At 40.3% G+C, this 17,869-nt stretch overlaps 1 protein-coding gene across 23 annotated transcripts in view; it reads left to right on the forward strand.

Moving 5' to 3' along the window:
- Positions 1-17,869, forward strand: part of SEMA4D (semaphorin 4D) — a 191,849-nt gene that overhangs the window by 157,359 nt on the left and 16,621 nt on the right. For 22 of the 23 annotated variants that reach the window (XM_069087798.1, XM_069087797.1, XM_069087800.1 and 19 more), the window contains one exon: positions 313-2,942. In XM_069087798.1, the coding sequence (XP_068943899.1) occupies positions 313-1,247 (935 nt within the window). In that variant the 3' untranslated portion in view covers positions 1,248-2,942. Of the gene's footprint in view, positions 1-312; positions 2,943-3,239; positions 3,444-17,869 lie in introns of those variants that run through there. The other variant, XM_069087802.1, reaches the window with a different exon arrangement.

Raw genomic sequence — 17,869 nt, forward strand, 5'->3', positions numbered from 1 at the left:
GTAAACAAGTTTGTTTATGTCCTTTAATCCCTTTAGCAGGTGGGAACTCCTCTCTAGTTGGGTTAGTAAAGGAATATCATGATTGACTAATCAAATAAGCTGAGCTCTTAGTAGTTTATGATAGAAAAATTTCAGCATCGTACCAGTCAAACAGGGAACAAGTCCATCAATGGGAAGATCCAAATTACATTAATTCCTTAGTTATTTGGGAGAATACATGTAGCCATTGTAACTTAAAATGTCATTTTGTGTATTATGGAATATTAAAAACTTAAGAAACTGATATTCTGCATATTTATTTTGATATTCCAGATAAAGATGAAAAAGTAAAAGAAAATTACCTGCTGCATTTTGGAGGCACAGCAGAACTAAAGTGCTCTCAAAAGTCCAACTTGGCCCAAGTCATTTGGAAGTTCCAGAATGGGGTGCTGAAGGTGGAGAGCCCGAAGTACCGCCTTTTGGGGAAGGCCTTGCTCATATTCAACTTATCGGAAGGGGACAGTGGGGTTTATCAGTGTTTATCTGAAGAAAAGGTGAAGAATAAGAAATTCTCTCAAGTGATTGCTAAGCATGTTTTGGAGGTGAAAAAGATCTCCCACACTACTACTGTGAGCCCTGCCTTGACAGCAGCACAAACAGAAGGTAAAGGGATTGCCCCAAAAATGTCAGGCATGACAACGAAAGGGCCTACTGCTCAGACTTCAGCCATGTCAGTTATGTGGGTGACGACTTCAGGTGTAGTGACCCAGCCTTTCAACCCCGTCTTAACAAGCACAGTCTCTGAACCAAAAATCATCATCCAATCTGTCCCCGAAGTTCATTCGGAGAAGAGCCTGTACTTAAAGTCAAATGATAATCGCTTTTTAATGTTTCTCTTTTTATTTTTCTTTGTTCTATTTCTTTGTCTCTTCTCCTACAACTGCTATAAGGGTTACCTTCCAGAACAGTGTTTAAAATTTCGTTCAGTTATGTTACTGGGTAGGAAGAAAAACAAGTCTGACTTTTCTGATTGTGAGCAGAGTGTGAAGGAAACTTTGGTGGAACAAGGGAGCTTTTCACACCAAAATGGAGAGCAGCCTAAGCTGGCCTTGGACACAGGCTATGAGACCGAACAAGACACCCTAACGAGCAAAATGCAGACAGACAGAGAGGATTCTCAGAAAATAGATGATCTTCCTGCCAAAGACAAGCCCTTTGATGTTAAGTGTGAGCTGAAATACGCTGACTCAGATGCCGATGGTGACTGAAGGAGAACTTCTTCTTTCTGTAATGAAGGTAGCTGTGGCTCTTCACGGCACAGAAGTCTTTGGGTTGTGACAGTCCCTGTGCCAGAGGGCTTTCCACTAGACACAGTGATTCAGTTTCATCTAAAACCTAGTTCCTAGGGCAGAATGCATATTCTTCAGAAAACCATTTTTCTTTATGTTTCTATTTAACTGGATCTCTCATCCATCCACCTCTCTCTCTCCCCCTTTTCTTCCCCTCCCCATACCCCCCTCCCCAACTCTCTTCCTTCTTCCCTCTTTTCCTTTTTAGGAAAATGGTCATTGTCAAATCAAATAATCTTGGAGAGCTATAGAGTGTGTTACTGATTTATTTCAGTATTTTCCTAGCAAAGGGAAAGAAACAAAAAGATTGACTTTACTTCAGTCTACATGAGAAGAGATTTACCTTCAGCTTCCCCTCGTAGCAGCCTTTTAAAAAGAAATAATTTAATTCCAGATTGGAAATGAAATTTTAGTTTATCAGATTGGTAAATTATAGGTTATTGTCCAATTTGGGACTTAACTTTGCTTTCACTGATTGTGTTCCTTATGTTTTAGTTTTATTTGTTAGTATATCAGGTCATCTTAAATTAGTTAAATAGTGTTTTAATTTAGTTATATACAGTCTCTCATTTGATCCTCATAACAATATTATCTCTATTTTACAGATGAGGAAATGGAGGCTCAGAGAGATTAAATAAGTTGACAGTCACATAGCTAGTAATTTAATTTTTAGATGCTGCTGAATCTCCTAGATTTTATTGTAGATCAAATCTGGGGTAAAATCTGGTTTGGTTTGCATAAGAGTCTCAGGGAAACTTGCTTACTAAAAAATCTCTATTGTCTTTTTATGTTGCTTTTAGACATTTAGCACAGAAAACCTCTTGAGCAGAAGTAATTTTTTCTTTCTCTTTATGAGGGGAGCATGGTTCTCAGAAAGGTTTTCTTTCTTCATTTAAAAACGTTTTTCAACAAAAACAAATTGAAAAATTCAGAAGACTATCACATTTGTGGATTTTGAGCAAGAGTGAAAAGAATGTTCCAGCCCAGCCTCTGTTCCCAAGTTTTGCTGACGGATTAGGGATGGCCAGCCCTGTGGAAATGAAGCTGCAGGATTGATGCTGAGGATTCATTATAGAGACTGGAGCCATCAGATGACTGAAACAAGGAAACAGAAAAGAAAGAAAGAAAATAAGGGGTTTTGAGTGGAAAAGGCCCTTTTTGCTTAAATCTCACCCACCCTAGATTTTTCAGATGACTTGTCACTCAGTCCCTTCCCTACCTGAAAACAAGTTGGGAATTGACCAATGAACTGAGTGGCTGAACTGTCCAATAAAAAATGCCTGTGAACCAAACTATTAATTCATTCCACAACTATTTCACCCCAGCTCTTTGTACAGGTTTTATTGTTCGATAGTGTTTTAATCATTGTTTGCTTTACACTTTCTCTTTTTTGTAAATATCTTTCAGAATTAGGCATTTTTCATAGCAAGAAGCAATAAACCCTGCTGTGTGTGTGTGCACGTTTGCACATTTGAACTCATTTTCCAGTTTAATCTAATTTGGATCCTCTGAGTGTGAACAGTGTATATTTTATAAGATTCATTTTTTATTTTTTTATTTTGAATTGTTTATGTATGAGAAGTGACAGAATAAATAATAAACTGTTCTATCCTTTGTTTGGGTGAAACTTCTTGCAGCAGAATCTCCATCAGACATTTTGCCCCCATGGGCCAGAGGCAGGAGAGTTGGGGGGCGGTTTCCAAAGGGCTTTTCCTCTCACCGTCTCAGTGTGCGAGGGTGGGATAGCGAGCTATGAGTGGAGGCAAGGACTGAGAGTCCAGTGCGATTTTCTTAATCATCCCCATATCCATTTCCTGATTATCATTTTCTTCATGTTTCTTTGGCATGTGATACATTCCTTACAACTTTTTCCTCAGTGCCCTTTTTCTTTTCTGTCCTCTTCTGTCACAGCCTCATCTCCTATACCTTTCCCTCCTACTGGCACCTCCTTTTTGTCCTGTGTGGGGACTGGCTCACCTTCATCCACCAGCACCCAGTTTGATGTGGGCTCTGGCACAGAAAGCCCAGCGGTCACGTTGTTGCCGCCTTTCCTAAGTGACCAGTCACAGCGTGTTAGCGCCCATGGGATCTTTCACCTCATCTGTCAGGCAACTGGTGAGTAGGAGGAGCCTCCCTCTGCCAACAGGGCCCTTGTCTGTCTGTCTGTGTCCGTACGAGCCGGTCCTGCAACATACTGATACCATTCAGATTGCTTCACTGGTGTGCATTTACGTGGATTCTTTCTCAGGTATGATTGATTTCTATTGTCTTCCATATCCGGATCCCCCAGATAAAAACCATTCTGCTTTTAACATTTTTTTTTGGAGGGGGGAAGGCAGGGCAATTGGGGTTAAATGACTTGCCAAGGTCACACAGCATCTGAGGCCGGATTTGAACTCGGGTCCTCTTGACTTCAGGGCTGGCGCTCTGTTCACTGCACCACCTAGCCGCCCCAACATCTTTTTTTTTAATCTCATGTAAGTGTAGCAGGTGGCTTAGAACCACATTTTCCTGTTGCATTCTGCCCTGCCAGATATAGGCACGTACGGCATTTATCTAGTTTTGGAATTTAATAAAAAAAAACAGTTCGCCTCAAGGCCTAATGAAGGAAAACCAGAATGTTGTTGTTGCTGTCTCATTAATTTCTGAAGGAAGAATGGTGGTCTTGGTTTGGTGTGAGAGACCTCTGACCCTTCCTGTCGGTGCTCTGATAGAGTTATCAACCCTAAGCGAACCACTGGAGTGAGCTTGTATAATCACTGCGTCCTTTTGCACACGTTCTCATTTGATCTGCCCAACATTGTCCCTGTTTTTACAGGGGAGGAAACAGAGGCTCAGCGAGATTAAGAGACTTGACCACGGTCAAGTGTCAGAGTGCGGTTCCTGGGCAGCCCCAGCTATGGCTTCCTTCCTTGCTGCTCCATAGTCTTGTCATTGCACATGCAGTATTCTCCATTTGTGGTAATGGAATTCAACAACAGCGCAGTGGGGAAAGGAGGAGGTCGCATTAGATGTCTGATTACGCTATATACAGCAGGACTGCCAAACAAAAATAAAACTTATGGCAAAAAAAATCTTAATTTTATTCAGACTATAAGGAGACTATTAAAACAACTAACATTTTTATGTTGCTGCTTGCTTCCCTTTTAAAAATAAATTCTATGCAATTTTTTTAATAACACTAGCTTTTGTAGTAGATTCATATGTGTGTGCATCTGTCTCGATTTTTTGCTATTAGTTGGAGGGAAAAAATGAAAATCCATCAATTTGGGGCTTTTACAGAGACTAACCTTAACACCAAGTTCCCTGATGATGAATTATAACTAGCGAAAAGGGAGGAGGTATGACAAAGGTCCACATGTGATTATTTGGCATTATTTTTTTCTAAGCTAAAAAAGTCAGAACCAATAATGGGCCCCTTTGACTTTTGTTATTTATTTAATGGCAAAGACTGACTCAGAATGTCATTGCAAGGAGTTCACTGAATTTTCTTATTCTGTGATTTTCTTCATTCTATATATTTTTTTAAAAAGGTATGTTAAGTAACTATGACCTTCCCTTACATGCCCAGTTTCTCTTGCTTAAATAGTTGGAAATTATTCAGTTTATAACTTATGTGACTCTAAACACATACAAGGAGTCTGCTATGACTGAAGATATGAGGTGTACTGGGGGTTGTAAAGCAAAAAAGACAGTTGTCAGAAAAGGAGTTTGTTGTGACAGGTGAGAATGGAGGGTGTAGTAATTTGTGGGTATTAGTAGCCTACAATTGCTATCTGGTTGCAAAATAAAGGCACAAAACTTTGGGTCTTACTATAGCCTTTCCTTTCTAGCTCCCTTTCTCTTAACATCCCATGCCCTCCCCGTTTAGATTTCCTCTCCCTCACTTGGGACTAGCTGAAGTATTTTTAGGTAATTTAGTGTGATTAATGAAAGGTGAATAGGAAATACATGTTGTCTGGGACTGGCTTACACCAGATTTAGATTCTTTCAGATGGGCCTGGTGCCTTATTTTCCAACATAGATCAGTAAAGAGATTGAACCACTTTTTCTGTTGTCTGCATTTTATGGGATGTGTCCTGTTACCATGGGTAACTAGGAGACAGAGCTCTGGACCTGGATTCAGGACACCCTGAGTTCATATCCAACACTTACTAGCTGTGTGATCCTGCTCAAGTCACTTACCCTCTGTCTTCCATATGTTCCTCATCTGTAAAAATAGGAACAGTGATAGCACCTATCTCCCAGAGTTGTTGTGAGGATAAAATGAGATAATAGGGTGCTTTGTGAACTTTAAGGTGCTATGTATATGCTCAATATTATTATTGGGTCAGGATCAAGGAAGGCTACATTAGTCACCCACCCACAGACTATTCCAGAGGGATCCCTAAGGAGAAAGCAGTGCTGGGCTCTCCTCAGAAAGTTTTAAATTGTTTTATAGGACTCCTAGGGAAAAACAGATTGAATTGAAATCTTTTAGGACTTTCCCTATAACAAAGGTGCAACTGCCTTGGAGGTTTTCACCAATTTGGGTTTAGGTTTCTTCAGCTAGCTGAGGTTCAGGGTATAGACCAGGGTTGGGGAACCTGTGGCTTTGAGGCCACAAATCCCCTTGATAAAAGGATTTATTTTGTAAAACTTGGGCTCAGTGGAAAGGCCGTATCCAAGGACCTAGAAGGCCACAGGTGGCCTCAAGGCCGCAGGTTCCTCACCCCTAGTTAGACCAAAAGCCTTGAAATCTACCAGTATTAAGCAATAAGTTGTGGAAATTGCTCATTGGAATTTCCTCATCTTTGTGTTAGTGAGAGCTAGTTTGGTGTAAAGTTCACAATCTCCCACATAACCATCAGACCAATATTCTCCTGCTTAGCACAGTATGCTTTTAATAAATGTTTAGTGAATATTCTTGAAACTCAGATCTTGCCATGTGACCACTCTACCCACCAATTCAAAACTTTTAATAATTTCCAACTCCTCTCGAATAAAATAAACACTTTTCAGCTTAGCAATTAAAACCCTTCAAATCTGGCTCCCCCCTACCTTACCCATAAATCACATCTGGTCGCCCACCTCCAGGCCTCTTCACAAGACACCCCTCATTTTGGATTGCATTCCCTTCTCAGATTCTCTCAAAACCCTTAATTTTCTTCCCAACAACGCCAATGCAACCTTTTATTCATGGCATTTCCTGGTTTCCCTAAGTTGTTAGTACTTGATCTACCTGAAATTACTTTGTATCTACTTCAGACCAGCTTCAAAGGAATTAAGCAGGTGTGACCCCAAGAATTCTGGCAAAGTCTTGTAGTAGCATGTGGTCACTAAAAAGTGGGACTTATCTTGGCAAGAGATAAAGAAGCTGGAAAGCTCTTTAAAGAGAAGGAAAAGGTTCTTTAATACCCTAGCGTATTCTTTCACATAGCTCACACAAGAAAGTTAAGGTTTATTGTTCCTTACTATGAGAAATGCCAGTGTGTAAAGCACACAAGGCGAGTTGGTAGAATGGCCAGAAGCAGAGTCACACAGTGAACAGGAGGAAGAATTCTGGCTTATTTGGCAGGAGACCTGGGTTGGAATCTTAGCCCTTTTGTCTCTGAATTTTCTGATGTGTAAATAAGCTGGTTGGACTAAAGCTGACACCCAGGATCTATTCCTGTTCTGAATCCTGTCACACACCGATGCATTCTGCATATGGCATTAGCCATTTAGTGAGCCCCTGTAAAGGACACATATTAAAGAGTATCCTAACAGTTTAACTTTTATTATTAAACTGCTGAATAGCTGTAGTTGTATGTATTTGGATGCCTGTGAGAATGTGTGTCTGTGTGTGTATAGATATAGATCGATATACACATATATTCATTGTAGACGTGTATTCACTCTATACATGTGCAACATTAATATCACACGGACTTTTACACAGTGATCACAAGGCTCATCGCATCTGGATTAAAGATTCTATAGGATTGTAGATTTAGAGCTGAAAAGGACCTTAGAGGCCCTTGAGTCTAAACCCCTGCATTTTGCAGATGAGGAAACAGGCACAGAGAGGTTAAGTAGTTTATCCAGGGCCACACAGCTAATAAGTGACCTAGCTAATAAGTGAAGCTAGGTACCCCAACTCTAAATCCAGTGCTCCATCCACTAGTCAATACTTAAACTGAATGCTAGTTTAGAGCTACTGCTAATACTCATCTTATTTACTAGCTTTTATCAAATGAATGTAATGGTTTGGACTTTACAAGTACCAGATAAACTTGCGGTTGGCCATTTTGTGCCTTTTGCTTCCTCAGTAATCTTTCTGAACCAGTGCCATTGATTAATTATAGCCTTGAAAATAGATTTTAAAAATCCTTCCACCCCTACATGCCGGTCTGACTCTTGAGGTTTGCATTGACCTTGACTGGGTTTATAGGTCTTTTTCTAGCAATGTCTTCCCCATTTCTTAAGCATCCACTTGCAGAAAATATGATCGGTTTTTCCTCCATAACTTCGAACATATTCCTATGAAAATCTTCATTAGTACTAGCATAGCCACAGAACCAGATTACGCCTACTTTGATTTACAGAGGCCCACCCTGGTTTTCTTTGAATCTTAAACTCACAGGGCAGTTCAGGGAGGGAGACAGTATGGAGTGGTGGCGAGAGCTCTAGACCTGGGTTGAAAAGACCCAGGTTCAGGGTGGCTAGGTGGCACAGTGAATACAGCACCGGCCCTGGAGTCAGGAGGACCTGGGTTCAGATCCAGCCTCAGACACAACACAAAAATTAGCCGTGTGACCTTGGGCAAGTCACTTAACCCCAAATGCCCTCCCAAAAGGGGAAAAAAAATACCCAGGTTCAAATGCTGACTCTGCCACTTAAAACCTTTTTAACATTTCGACTTCAGTGTCCAATTCTTGATCAGTAAAATAAGGTGATATAGGCAAGGTGACCTCCAAGATCTCTGTCAAGTCTGAATCTTATGAACCCAAATTTGAGTTCCCATTAGTGATATGACAAGTCACTTGACTTCTTGGCTTCATTCTCTTCATCTGTTACAGTAAGGATTGTGTGCTATCTTATGTAGTTGTACAAAAGGATATACTTAATGATATTTAAAGCTTTAATGTAAATGAGTTAGGAGTAATAGTATTTTAATGGCTATGTTACTGCAGTTTTGTTTTTGTTTTTTATGATTCAAAGCTTGAATAAAAATAATTTTTGTGAAATCAGTCAAATTAGTTTTTAATCTTTTTTCCCCTTACTTTTAGTTCATTCACTGTATATTAAGCAGCTACTATATTCTGCTAGGTACTGGAAGAAATACAAAGTTAGATTATTTCTTGGGGTTGCATTTTATCAAGAAGCTAACTTTATTTTTAGAGAGAGCTTTAATGTTTACAAGTCATTTACCTCACAATAACCATGTAAAGTAGGTAGTACAAGTATTATCCCCAATTTACAAATGAGAAAACAAAGACTCATAAAAGAGTAAAGTAACTTGTCCATGGTCACACAACTAAGTGTCTGAGTCTGCGCTTGGTCCCTGATTCCAAGGGCAGTTCTCTTTGCACCATGGCACTCTATTACTTGAAACTGCTCAGTCCTGAGGAAATTGGAGTGTAAATATGGCAGAAATCTAAGATTAAGAACAATGATCCGTTGTCATGTTGATTTTTTAATTGGAAATTTTTGTGTTAAAATAAAATTTCTCTTTTTTGCAAGCCAAGCCATTTTCTTCCTGTTGAATTTCTCATATGTCAAAATTTAAACCCACGTTCTAACTCAGAAAGCAAGTTGTCTATTCCAGGCAACTGTTTCTAGCTTAGATAAAGGGTCAACCTTCAGTTCATTTGGGATGGAGTGAGAGTAGAGGGGAACTGAAAATAGTACTAGAGCAGATGATTTCAGGAAAGACAAGGACCCCACACATGGAAGAAGTTAAGGTCTATTCTGAGATGTCAAATAACAATGAAGGGACATAGTAAAAAGAAACACTACTAAAGACAACAGTATTTAAAGACACTCTTGGAAGGAAAGGAGTAAAAAAGAAGACTCATAAGTCCCTGGTTCAGAAAATTCAAGATCAAAGCTGAGAACTGGCATGTTGCCAACAGAGTAGAATTAAAGATATGCAAAGCCAGGGTCTGAGTCTAAAGCCAAGCTTAGGAAAGTCAATCAGATGTGAAATCTGAGTCAGATCACAATAGGGTAGACAAGTCAAATTTAAGCTCTACGATAAAGTAGAGAGAACTTGTATTTAGTCAGAAGATCTCAGTTTGAATCCCAGTCTTTGGAATGTCCTGTCATTTGAATGAGCAAATAACAGTGTGTTTTTGTGTGTTTGAAGGTGATAGATACACAGACACACACTCACAGAGATAGGTTGTGTTGTGTGTGTGTGTTAATGCTAATTTTGTAAAAAGTAGAGACTGTTGAATGGGAAGCTACTAGACCTATTTACAATACACAAGGCTATGTTCTTAAAGTTTCCTTGGCTTCTTTATAGATCACCACATGAAGATCAGATAGCTGGACCATCTTACCTATACATGCTAATTTCATACTTGTGGGAGGGTGCAGTTCAGATGAACACATCCTTCTATTTGGCAACCAGAGCCATTTAGTACTATAGTTTCAGGCCTCCTTATCTATCTTGTGAATTTTGGGGTTTAACAGATCTGTAAGAGAGTACCCATATTTTGAACCTCACCTCTTATCTGTGCACATCTCTGTCCTCTGCTGTGATTTGTTTTAAATAACCTTATACAGTAGGCCGCAGTAGACAGCACTGAGAGGTTAAAGACCTGTGGGCACAGGGAAGTCTAGCTTAATTATCTAGTGAGCATAGCTTGTTGTTCTGTCCTTTTATAGTCTCAAAACGAGAATAACTTGCCCTGAGTTTCAGGGTATTAAGTGACTATAAGGTGTGTTTGAATTAGTTGTAAAAGTTTAAACCAGCTTCAACACCAGCTAGTTTCAGGTGGAGGAGAATGCTTAATGTATTGATTTGATCTATTTACTACATTCTTCTAACCATCTTCAGGTTGGAGGGGAAAAAAAATGCTAATGTCTAGTTTTGGATCTCCAGATCTGTCTACTTTTCAAAATTATCTTTTTCATAGTGTTCAAATTTAACAAAATTAAAAAAAAAGTTTAACAAGAATTTATTTTGCTTTTTGGAGGGTAATTGGGGTTGTGACTTGCCCAAGGTCACACGGCTAGTTTGTGTGTTAAGTATCTGAAGCTGGATTTGAACTCAGGTCCTCCTGGCTCCAGGGCCAGTGCTCTATTCACTGAACCCCCTAGCCGCCCCCTACAAGCATTTATTTTGTACAAGGCCTGTATGGGTGCTTAGCCAAAACACTGAGAAAAACACAATAAGACAAAGTGTCTGCCTTCATTATGATCAAAATCTATCCAAACAAACTTCAAAAAATCAAAATGCTACCAGAGAAGAGAGAAAAGTCAGGTAGGAGTAAAAGCTATTGCCTCCCAATGTAGAGAAAATAGTTCTGCTATTGCCTTTGTCCAATGCCTAGCCTTTTGGCCAGCACCTGTTCTGATGCATAGGTAGAGGGTTACAGTAAAAGCTACGGAATGGATATATTGTTTTTTCTTTTTTTTTTTTTTTTGCTTTTTGGAGGGCAATTGGAGTTAATATATTGTTTTATCTTGTTCGTTGTTGAATAGTTTTTTCAAGTTGTCATAGTTCACATTGCTATATACATTTCATAAATTTGGTACACATGACATGTTGTTTTCAGGGGGTTGCAAAGCAAAATTTAAAGAAAAATTAGAGTATGAACTTAAAGCAGAACCAAGAAAAATGTACACGTTTATTTCAACAATGTCACCAAAAAAAGAATAATAAAATGAAACTGAGTTCTGCGTAATTATAATGACCATTGATCAATTATGATGGCCTTGGAGAAAGAGACGGAGAAATGCACCTCCCTCCTTTCACTGGGAAGGTGGAAGAAGACTGGGCATGATATGCTATATATGCTTTCAGAGAGAGCTGGTCGGGCTAAACTTTTGTTCATTACAAAGGGAAAGCTCACTAGGTGAGGGGAAGGGAAGGAATACATTCAGAAATTACTGTGAGGTTAAAAAACACAAAAGGCAGCAAAAACACTTTTTAAAAACAAATCATTGCGGAAGACCCGGCTAACCAAAGTAATTCCAAAAGCATGTAAGATAAAACAGAACTCTCCAATCCTCGGCACCTCTCAGACCTCTGAAAAATAGCAAATATATGTAAGAAATACAGTTGTCACCATGATCTAAGACAGTAAGAACCTTGATGAGGCCCAGTGAACCAGCAGCAAGAGAAGGCTGGTCCCCAGTCACTGACTCACACCAGCCACTCCCCTGGGACAGGGAAGCATCAGAGTAGGTAGCTTAGAAGCTGGAGGAGAGGTCGCTGAGTGAGGGTGGTAGAGGGGGGCCTGGGAGCAGCAGTGAGGAACGGGGCCGAGTATGACTTCTCCAAATGAATGGGTGCAGGAGCCAGGGATGCAGTGTCAGCAGGAGGGCCCTAGGTCTCAGTGACGGCCAGAAGATGGAGGGAATGAAAAGCAAATGCAGAAGGTTACTGTGAAGGCAAGTTTATCAGTGATTGAGGTGCTTTCCAGCACTGTGGGAAGGGGGTGAGTAGCTTCAGAGTGTGACGAGTTAGGGAGGAAGAGAGCAAGAGACCTGACAGTGAGGGGATGGACAGGTGATGGGGTCAGTGTGACCAAGGGTGCAGAAGCACCGGGGTGAGGAGACTAAAGGAGATGCAATGTGCTTGCTGTTACAGTGAGGCAGACTAACGGTGGCTGGAGAGAGAGGCAGGTGATTGCCCTGTTTAAGGTCCTGCCTCAAGGTGGGTGGTCATACTGTGTCCTGGCCCCTCACAGAAGGACAGGAGTCGGGAGCTGTCATTTCAAGGGAGGTCTGGTCTGGGGGTATCCTCTAGAACACTGAAGAAGACCTCGGAATGAAGACAGAGGTCAGAAGGCAGGTAGTCTGGACCCAGAGTTCATGCAGGGCTTTCTGGGAAGGCTTTGGGGGCGAAGAAGGTGCCAAGATGATTTCTTACCGGAACCAGAAGCTTTTCAGATAACTCCTTCCTTTTGGCTGCAGGACATAGGGGTTTGTACTTGGTTATTTAGCTTTTTTTGTTTTTTCCTCTGACTATACGAATGTAAACTGTACATGTGGTTGGTGGGGGGAGGGACAGAAAAAAGTCTGGAATATTGTGGTTTGAGAGGCTTAAAATATAATGTTAAATTGAGGAGCAAGTGACTTTGAGAGGAAAAACAGGGACAAAAACAGCCTGTGTAAGAATGTTTGTGAATTTTCATCTGAGCATATTGATCGAAAGTCAAATTAATATTTACATTGTATATTATATACCATATATTAAGCATATTATATGTATATTACAAAGGGCAAATGGACTCTACATAATTCCATTCTCAAATCTGGGCTTATGGGAACCCTTTCTCTCAGAACAGAAAAGCTAAAATAACTAGGTCCTTTCACTTCCTGTCATACAAAGTATTGGTCATTCGGGGCTAGGTCAGGCTTGGGGAAAGTGGCTCCATTTTATATGCTCTCCAAACTGTACATGATGAAGTTCCCTCACCAAGGCCTTGCAAGCTCTAGCTTGTCTTTGTTGTCAGGTTTTTGTTTTTTTTAGCTATGACAAACCTGGCTCTTTAGAAGTATTCAAGACAAAATCTCAAACTTCATGCAGTAGGTTTTGTTTATTGCCTTGATTATTTAGAAGTTTATAAATTGGCCTATAATGTGAAAACTGCTTATCTTGCATATAACTGGGATATCAAATATAGACTTCAATCTGCTACCTGAATGTGAGAATATTCTACAGGAATGTATGTGCAGTAAAACTCTAAGGTTCCCATTAATTTGGTAGACATTTCTGGAGTCTACCTTTGTACATTATGACTACATTTTGATTTTTACTCATGTAGCAATCCACATTAAACACTGGATAGAAATATATTCTATTTATATTTAATGTTTATTTGGCCACGTCCTAGTAAAACTGCACTGTACAACCATGTGCCCTTCTCAATGAGGAGTGTGTGTGTGTGTGTGTGTGTGTAAACACACATACACCTTGGTCAACCTGAAGATATGCTTGCTCTCACAAGACACATTAGGAAAATAAAGCAATGTACCTTTATTAATCACTGAAAGTGTTTTCAAATTTAATTCTATTTTTGGTCATCTGGCTTTATTTGGGATGCTTGATTTAGAATGCTTATACATTATTTGCTGTACTAGAAATTGCCATGGTAATGGTAATAATTGCACAACATTACCTTCTCCAGGTCAGAGGGTCTGGGAAAGCAGAAATGAACTTGGTGCTTCTGAAGTTTGAAGCATGATTCTGTCGTTATTTTAGCTGTTTAACATTCATGACATTCATACGATCAAAACATCCATCCAAAGGTTCCAGGCACCGCCATGCAAATTGTTCATGTGGGTTGTTGCCATAAGGACAAGAGAGGGGATTAAGGTATCTTTGGTTAATAGCTTGACAATTAGGGGATACTTAGGTGGTAAAAATTATTTTCCTTGTTTTGTTGTTGTTCAAGTCGTGTCTGACTTTTCATGACTCCTTTTGGGGTTTTCTTGGCAGAGATACTGGAGTGGTTTACCATTTCCTCCTCCAGCTCCTTTTACAGATGAGGAACTGAGGCGAACAGGGTTTAAATGACTTGCTGAGGGTCACACAGCTAGTAAGTGTCTGAGACCAGATTTGAACTCACAAAGATGAGTCTTTCTGATTCCTGGCCCAGTGCTTCATTCACTGGGTCACCTGACTGACCCGTGTTTTCATTATGCTACAATAAAAAATTTGGTTAATTTGCAAACTTTAAATTCCCTTACTGCCTCATCTGCTATTACCTAATACTGAGAAATCAGGTAAAATAATGAAAGAGCTGACTACCTTTATACCGTTATGTATAATTGTGTTTTTAAAAAATTTCCTACTAGACATTGATACTGTCTATTAAGGACTAGAATCTTCACTTGCAGCCATGAAGGTAGGAGATTGGAAGCCTGGAAACTTGCAGGCAGAAGACCTTGTTGGGTAGCAAAGGCCTTCAGCCTTGGATCCATAAATTCCATTCTAAAGACTAGAGGTTAAGATTATAACAGAGGGGCAAAGTGCTTGGGCTGATAACCTTCCCTGTCTGAAAATTAAAAGGGTAAAAAAAATGCAGTCTCTGTAACCTTAGAAATATTGACCCATTCGGGGCAGCTAGGTGGCACAGTGAATAGAGCACCGGCCCTGGAGTTAGGAGGTCCTGAGTTCAAATGTGGCCTCAGACACTTAACACAAAAACTAGCCATGTGACCTTGGACAAGTCACTTAACCCCAATTGCCTTCCAAAAAGCAAAAAAAAAAAACAAAAAAGAAGTATTGACCCACTCTGCTAATCTTATCCTGTGCCTTTCCATTGGGATTTATTGTTTCTTTGTAAAATGTCATGCCATCATTTTATTTATATGATTGTTAAATATTATACTTTATTTTTGCTTTGAAATATATTATGAATCGCTTTTGTATATGATAGGAATTCAAGGTAATGCTAGTATCATTGAGCTCAGTCACTGTAACCAATTAACATGCATTTATTTATTTATTCATTTATTCATTCATTCATTCATTCATTTATTTATTTATTTATTCATTCATTCATTCATTCATTCATTTATTTATTTATTTATTTATTTATTTGTCTTTTTGGAGGGGGGAAGGCAGGGCAATTGGGGTTAGGTGACTTGCCCAAGGTCACACAGTAAGTGCTAAGTGTCTGAGGCCGGATTTGAACTCGGGTCCTCCTGACTTCAGGGCTGATGTTCTATTCACTGCACCACCTAGCTGTCCCAGCACGCATTTATTAAGTGTCTGCTGTATGCCAAGCACTGTGCCAGGTGTTGGAGACATAAATACAAAGAATGGAAGGATCCCTTCCTTCCCGGAGCTGACATTCTAATGGAGGAGGAGTGGGGGTGAGATCCATGTTCCTGATATTGCATCACCATGTATTGTGTTATAATTATAAAACAGTACTGATAATTGGTGTTATTAATGCTAGCGCAGTAACAGCTGTACCTGCTATCAATGGTAAGCACTGAAATTTACAGTGTGAAGTACAATCTCTTGGTTCTGTAAATTTAGCTTCTGTGCTCACTTTGATGCAGGTAAAGTGCTGCTCACATGTCAGCAGGCCATCATGCAAAATGTAAATGCCAAATGCCCCTGTATGTGCACTGTGTGGCAGCACCAGTGAGTCAGGGCAGATCCTAGTGACTATAGCTTATTGATAAGATTTAGAGTTGGGGACCAGAAAACAAAGCTAAAAAGCCTTTCACAGGTCGTTCTCCACAGCCACATTGTCCTTGTCTTTCTCCTGGCAGAACAAAGCCAGGATGGGATTGGGGAAGGGGCAAGGAGTCCATGAGAGTTCGGTCCCATTGCGACTAATAAAAACTGCCTTTAACCTTTAGTACAGCTCTTGGGATAGTGGTTCTAAGCAGAACCCTTGGTCCTGGCTCGCTACCTTTCCAGAATAGGGAAGCTGGTCCTCTGAGGCCTCCTTTTCTTCCCTTTTCCCAGTGAGGAGCTCTGGCATTGCTTTCAACAGGCCACTAACACTTTTCATATGACCTTCCTCACTGCTGACTCTACTAATGCCCAAGAACAATTTTACCTTTTTCAGAACCAAGTATGAGTATATTGTCTTTTTTTGGAGGGCAGTTGGGGTTAAGAGACTTGCCCAAGGTCACACAGCTAGTTTTTGTGTTAAGTGTTGGAGGCCAGATCTGACTCCAGGACCGATGCTCTATTCACTGGAGTATATTGTCTTTTAAAAGACAAAAAGAGGAAATTACAGACTTCGGCTTGGCTGAAATTCTTCCACTTTAAAAAAAACTGCCATTAAGCTAGAAGCATGGGGAGAACTTGCCTTTCTCTCTCATTTCAGCACCTTTGAGTTCCATGTTTCTCTGGTAAGGGAGCCATTACCCACAAATATCCTGCTGCCCTGCATGTGATGTTTTCTTTGCCTTTCCTACTGTTGTATAAGGAATTATGACCCCCATAGTGAGATACCCTCTGAAAACAGGCTTTCTTCCAGCTTTTTAATGTACTTTAAATAACCTGCCAACCACAGACTGTAGTACAAGTGAACAGTGGACCCAGAACTGAACAAAAGGAGGGGGCTGGGCTAGATTTTTTTCAGGAAACTGCAAAGCTCCTTTAATAACTCTCTACATGGTATGAAATGAAAGACCTATTTTTTTTTTCATTTAATATCAACATTCTCCTGGCATTGCTATATAGCAGCGAAACATAGACTACAGTAGTCTCCAAAGAATTAAAAATGAATATCACATAGGCCCATGGCGACTGTGAGCGGGCTGCAATATATAATGAACGAGGCACTTTAAAAAATAGGACTAAAATGACATCAGGGAATTGTATGATAAGAGAAGATGGGCTGGTCATGTGGCAAGAGTGAGGGGGGTGTGGAGATCCCTCGAGGCTCTGTCTTAGGCCCTCTCCTCTTCTCCTTTCCTGTTTCACTGGGAGATCTCTTGGGGATCCTACAGTCTCAATCACCACCTTGATGCAGATGGCTGTAGATTTACTTGTCTAGCACTAACCTCTCTCCCTGTCTCCAGTGCTGCCTCTGCCTTTCAGACATCTCAAACTGAATGTCCCATAGACATCTTAATTCCAAGGGGTCCAAATGGAACTTACCTTCTCCACCTTCCAATCCCTCCCTTCTTTCTTACTACCCATTACTCATCATCCAGGCTCACAACTTATGTGCCATTGATCCCTCCCTCTGTCTATCTCCCACATCCAATTTGTTGTCAAGGCTTATTGTTTCTACGTAGGAATAAGGAAATGGTGGGTTAAAGATAATATGGGCAGAGGATAGTCACAAGAAAAACAGATTTCCTGATCCTGAAGGTGGGATTAAAAGGGAATCTGAGGGAAAGAAAAGAAAACAAAACAACTAGACAGCTAGAAAATAGCTCAACAACAACAAAGCATTCAGCATGGTGCCTGGCATACTGCAGGTGTGTGTGTGTGTGTGTGTGTGTTCTGCTACATATAGAGATATTTTTAGTGTAAAAGTTCAGAATGAAACAAATAATTAAATTTTGCATTGCTTCTGATTGCCTAGTTCTGTTTTCTTCAGGCCCTAGACCACTCAGCTAGACCCATGACTAGGAATCAGTGCAGATTAAGGATTTTATCTGACCCGAGCTTTTTTACACAACAGTGACGTAGTTCACAGCTCAATCCACTGAGAGGACTTGCCAGGATCTCTCTATCTCAATACATCTCCCTTCATCACATTAATTGCCTCTGAAGTCTAGAGGCACACGCCATTCTTAGAGTGGACCATGAAGCAGAAAAACATTCCTCAGGAGCCAGGAATTCATTGATGGGGCCATTTGGGCTTGTGAAAGATGTCAGGGTCAGGACTAGATGCCTCAGCCTCTCTAATGGAGTTGCA

Source organism: Petaurus breviceps, unplaced genomic scaffold (assembly GCF_028583685.1).
Source record: "Petaurus breviceps papuanus isolate PSGF00001 unplaced genomic scaffold, PetGlider_PUasm1.0 183, whole genome shotgun sequence".
Classification (NCBI taxonomy): domain Eukaryota; kingdom Metazoa; phylum Chordata; class Mammalia; order Diprotodontia; family Petauridae; genus Petaurus; species Petaurus breviceps.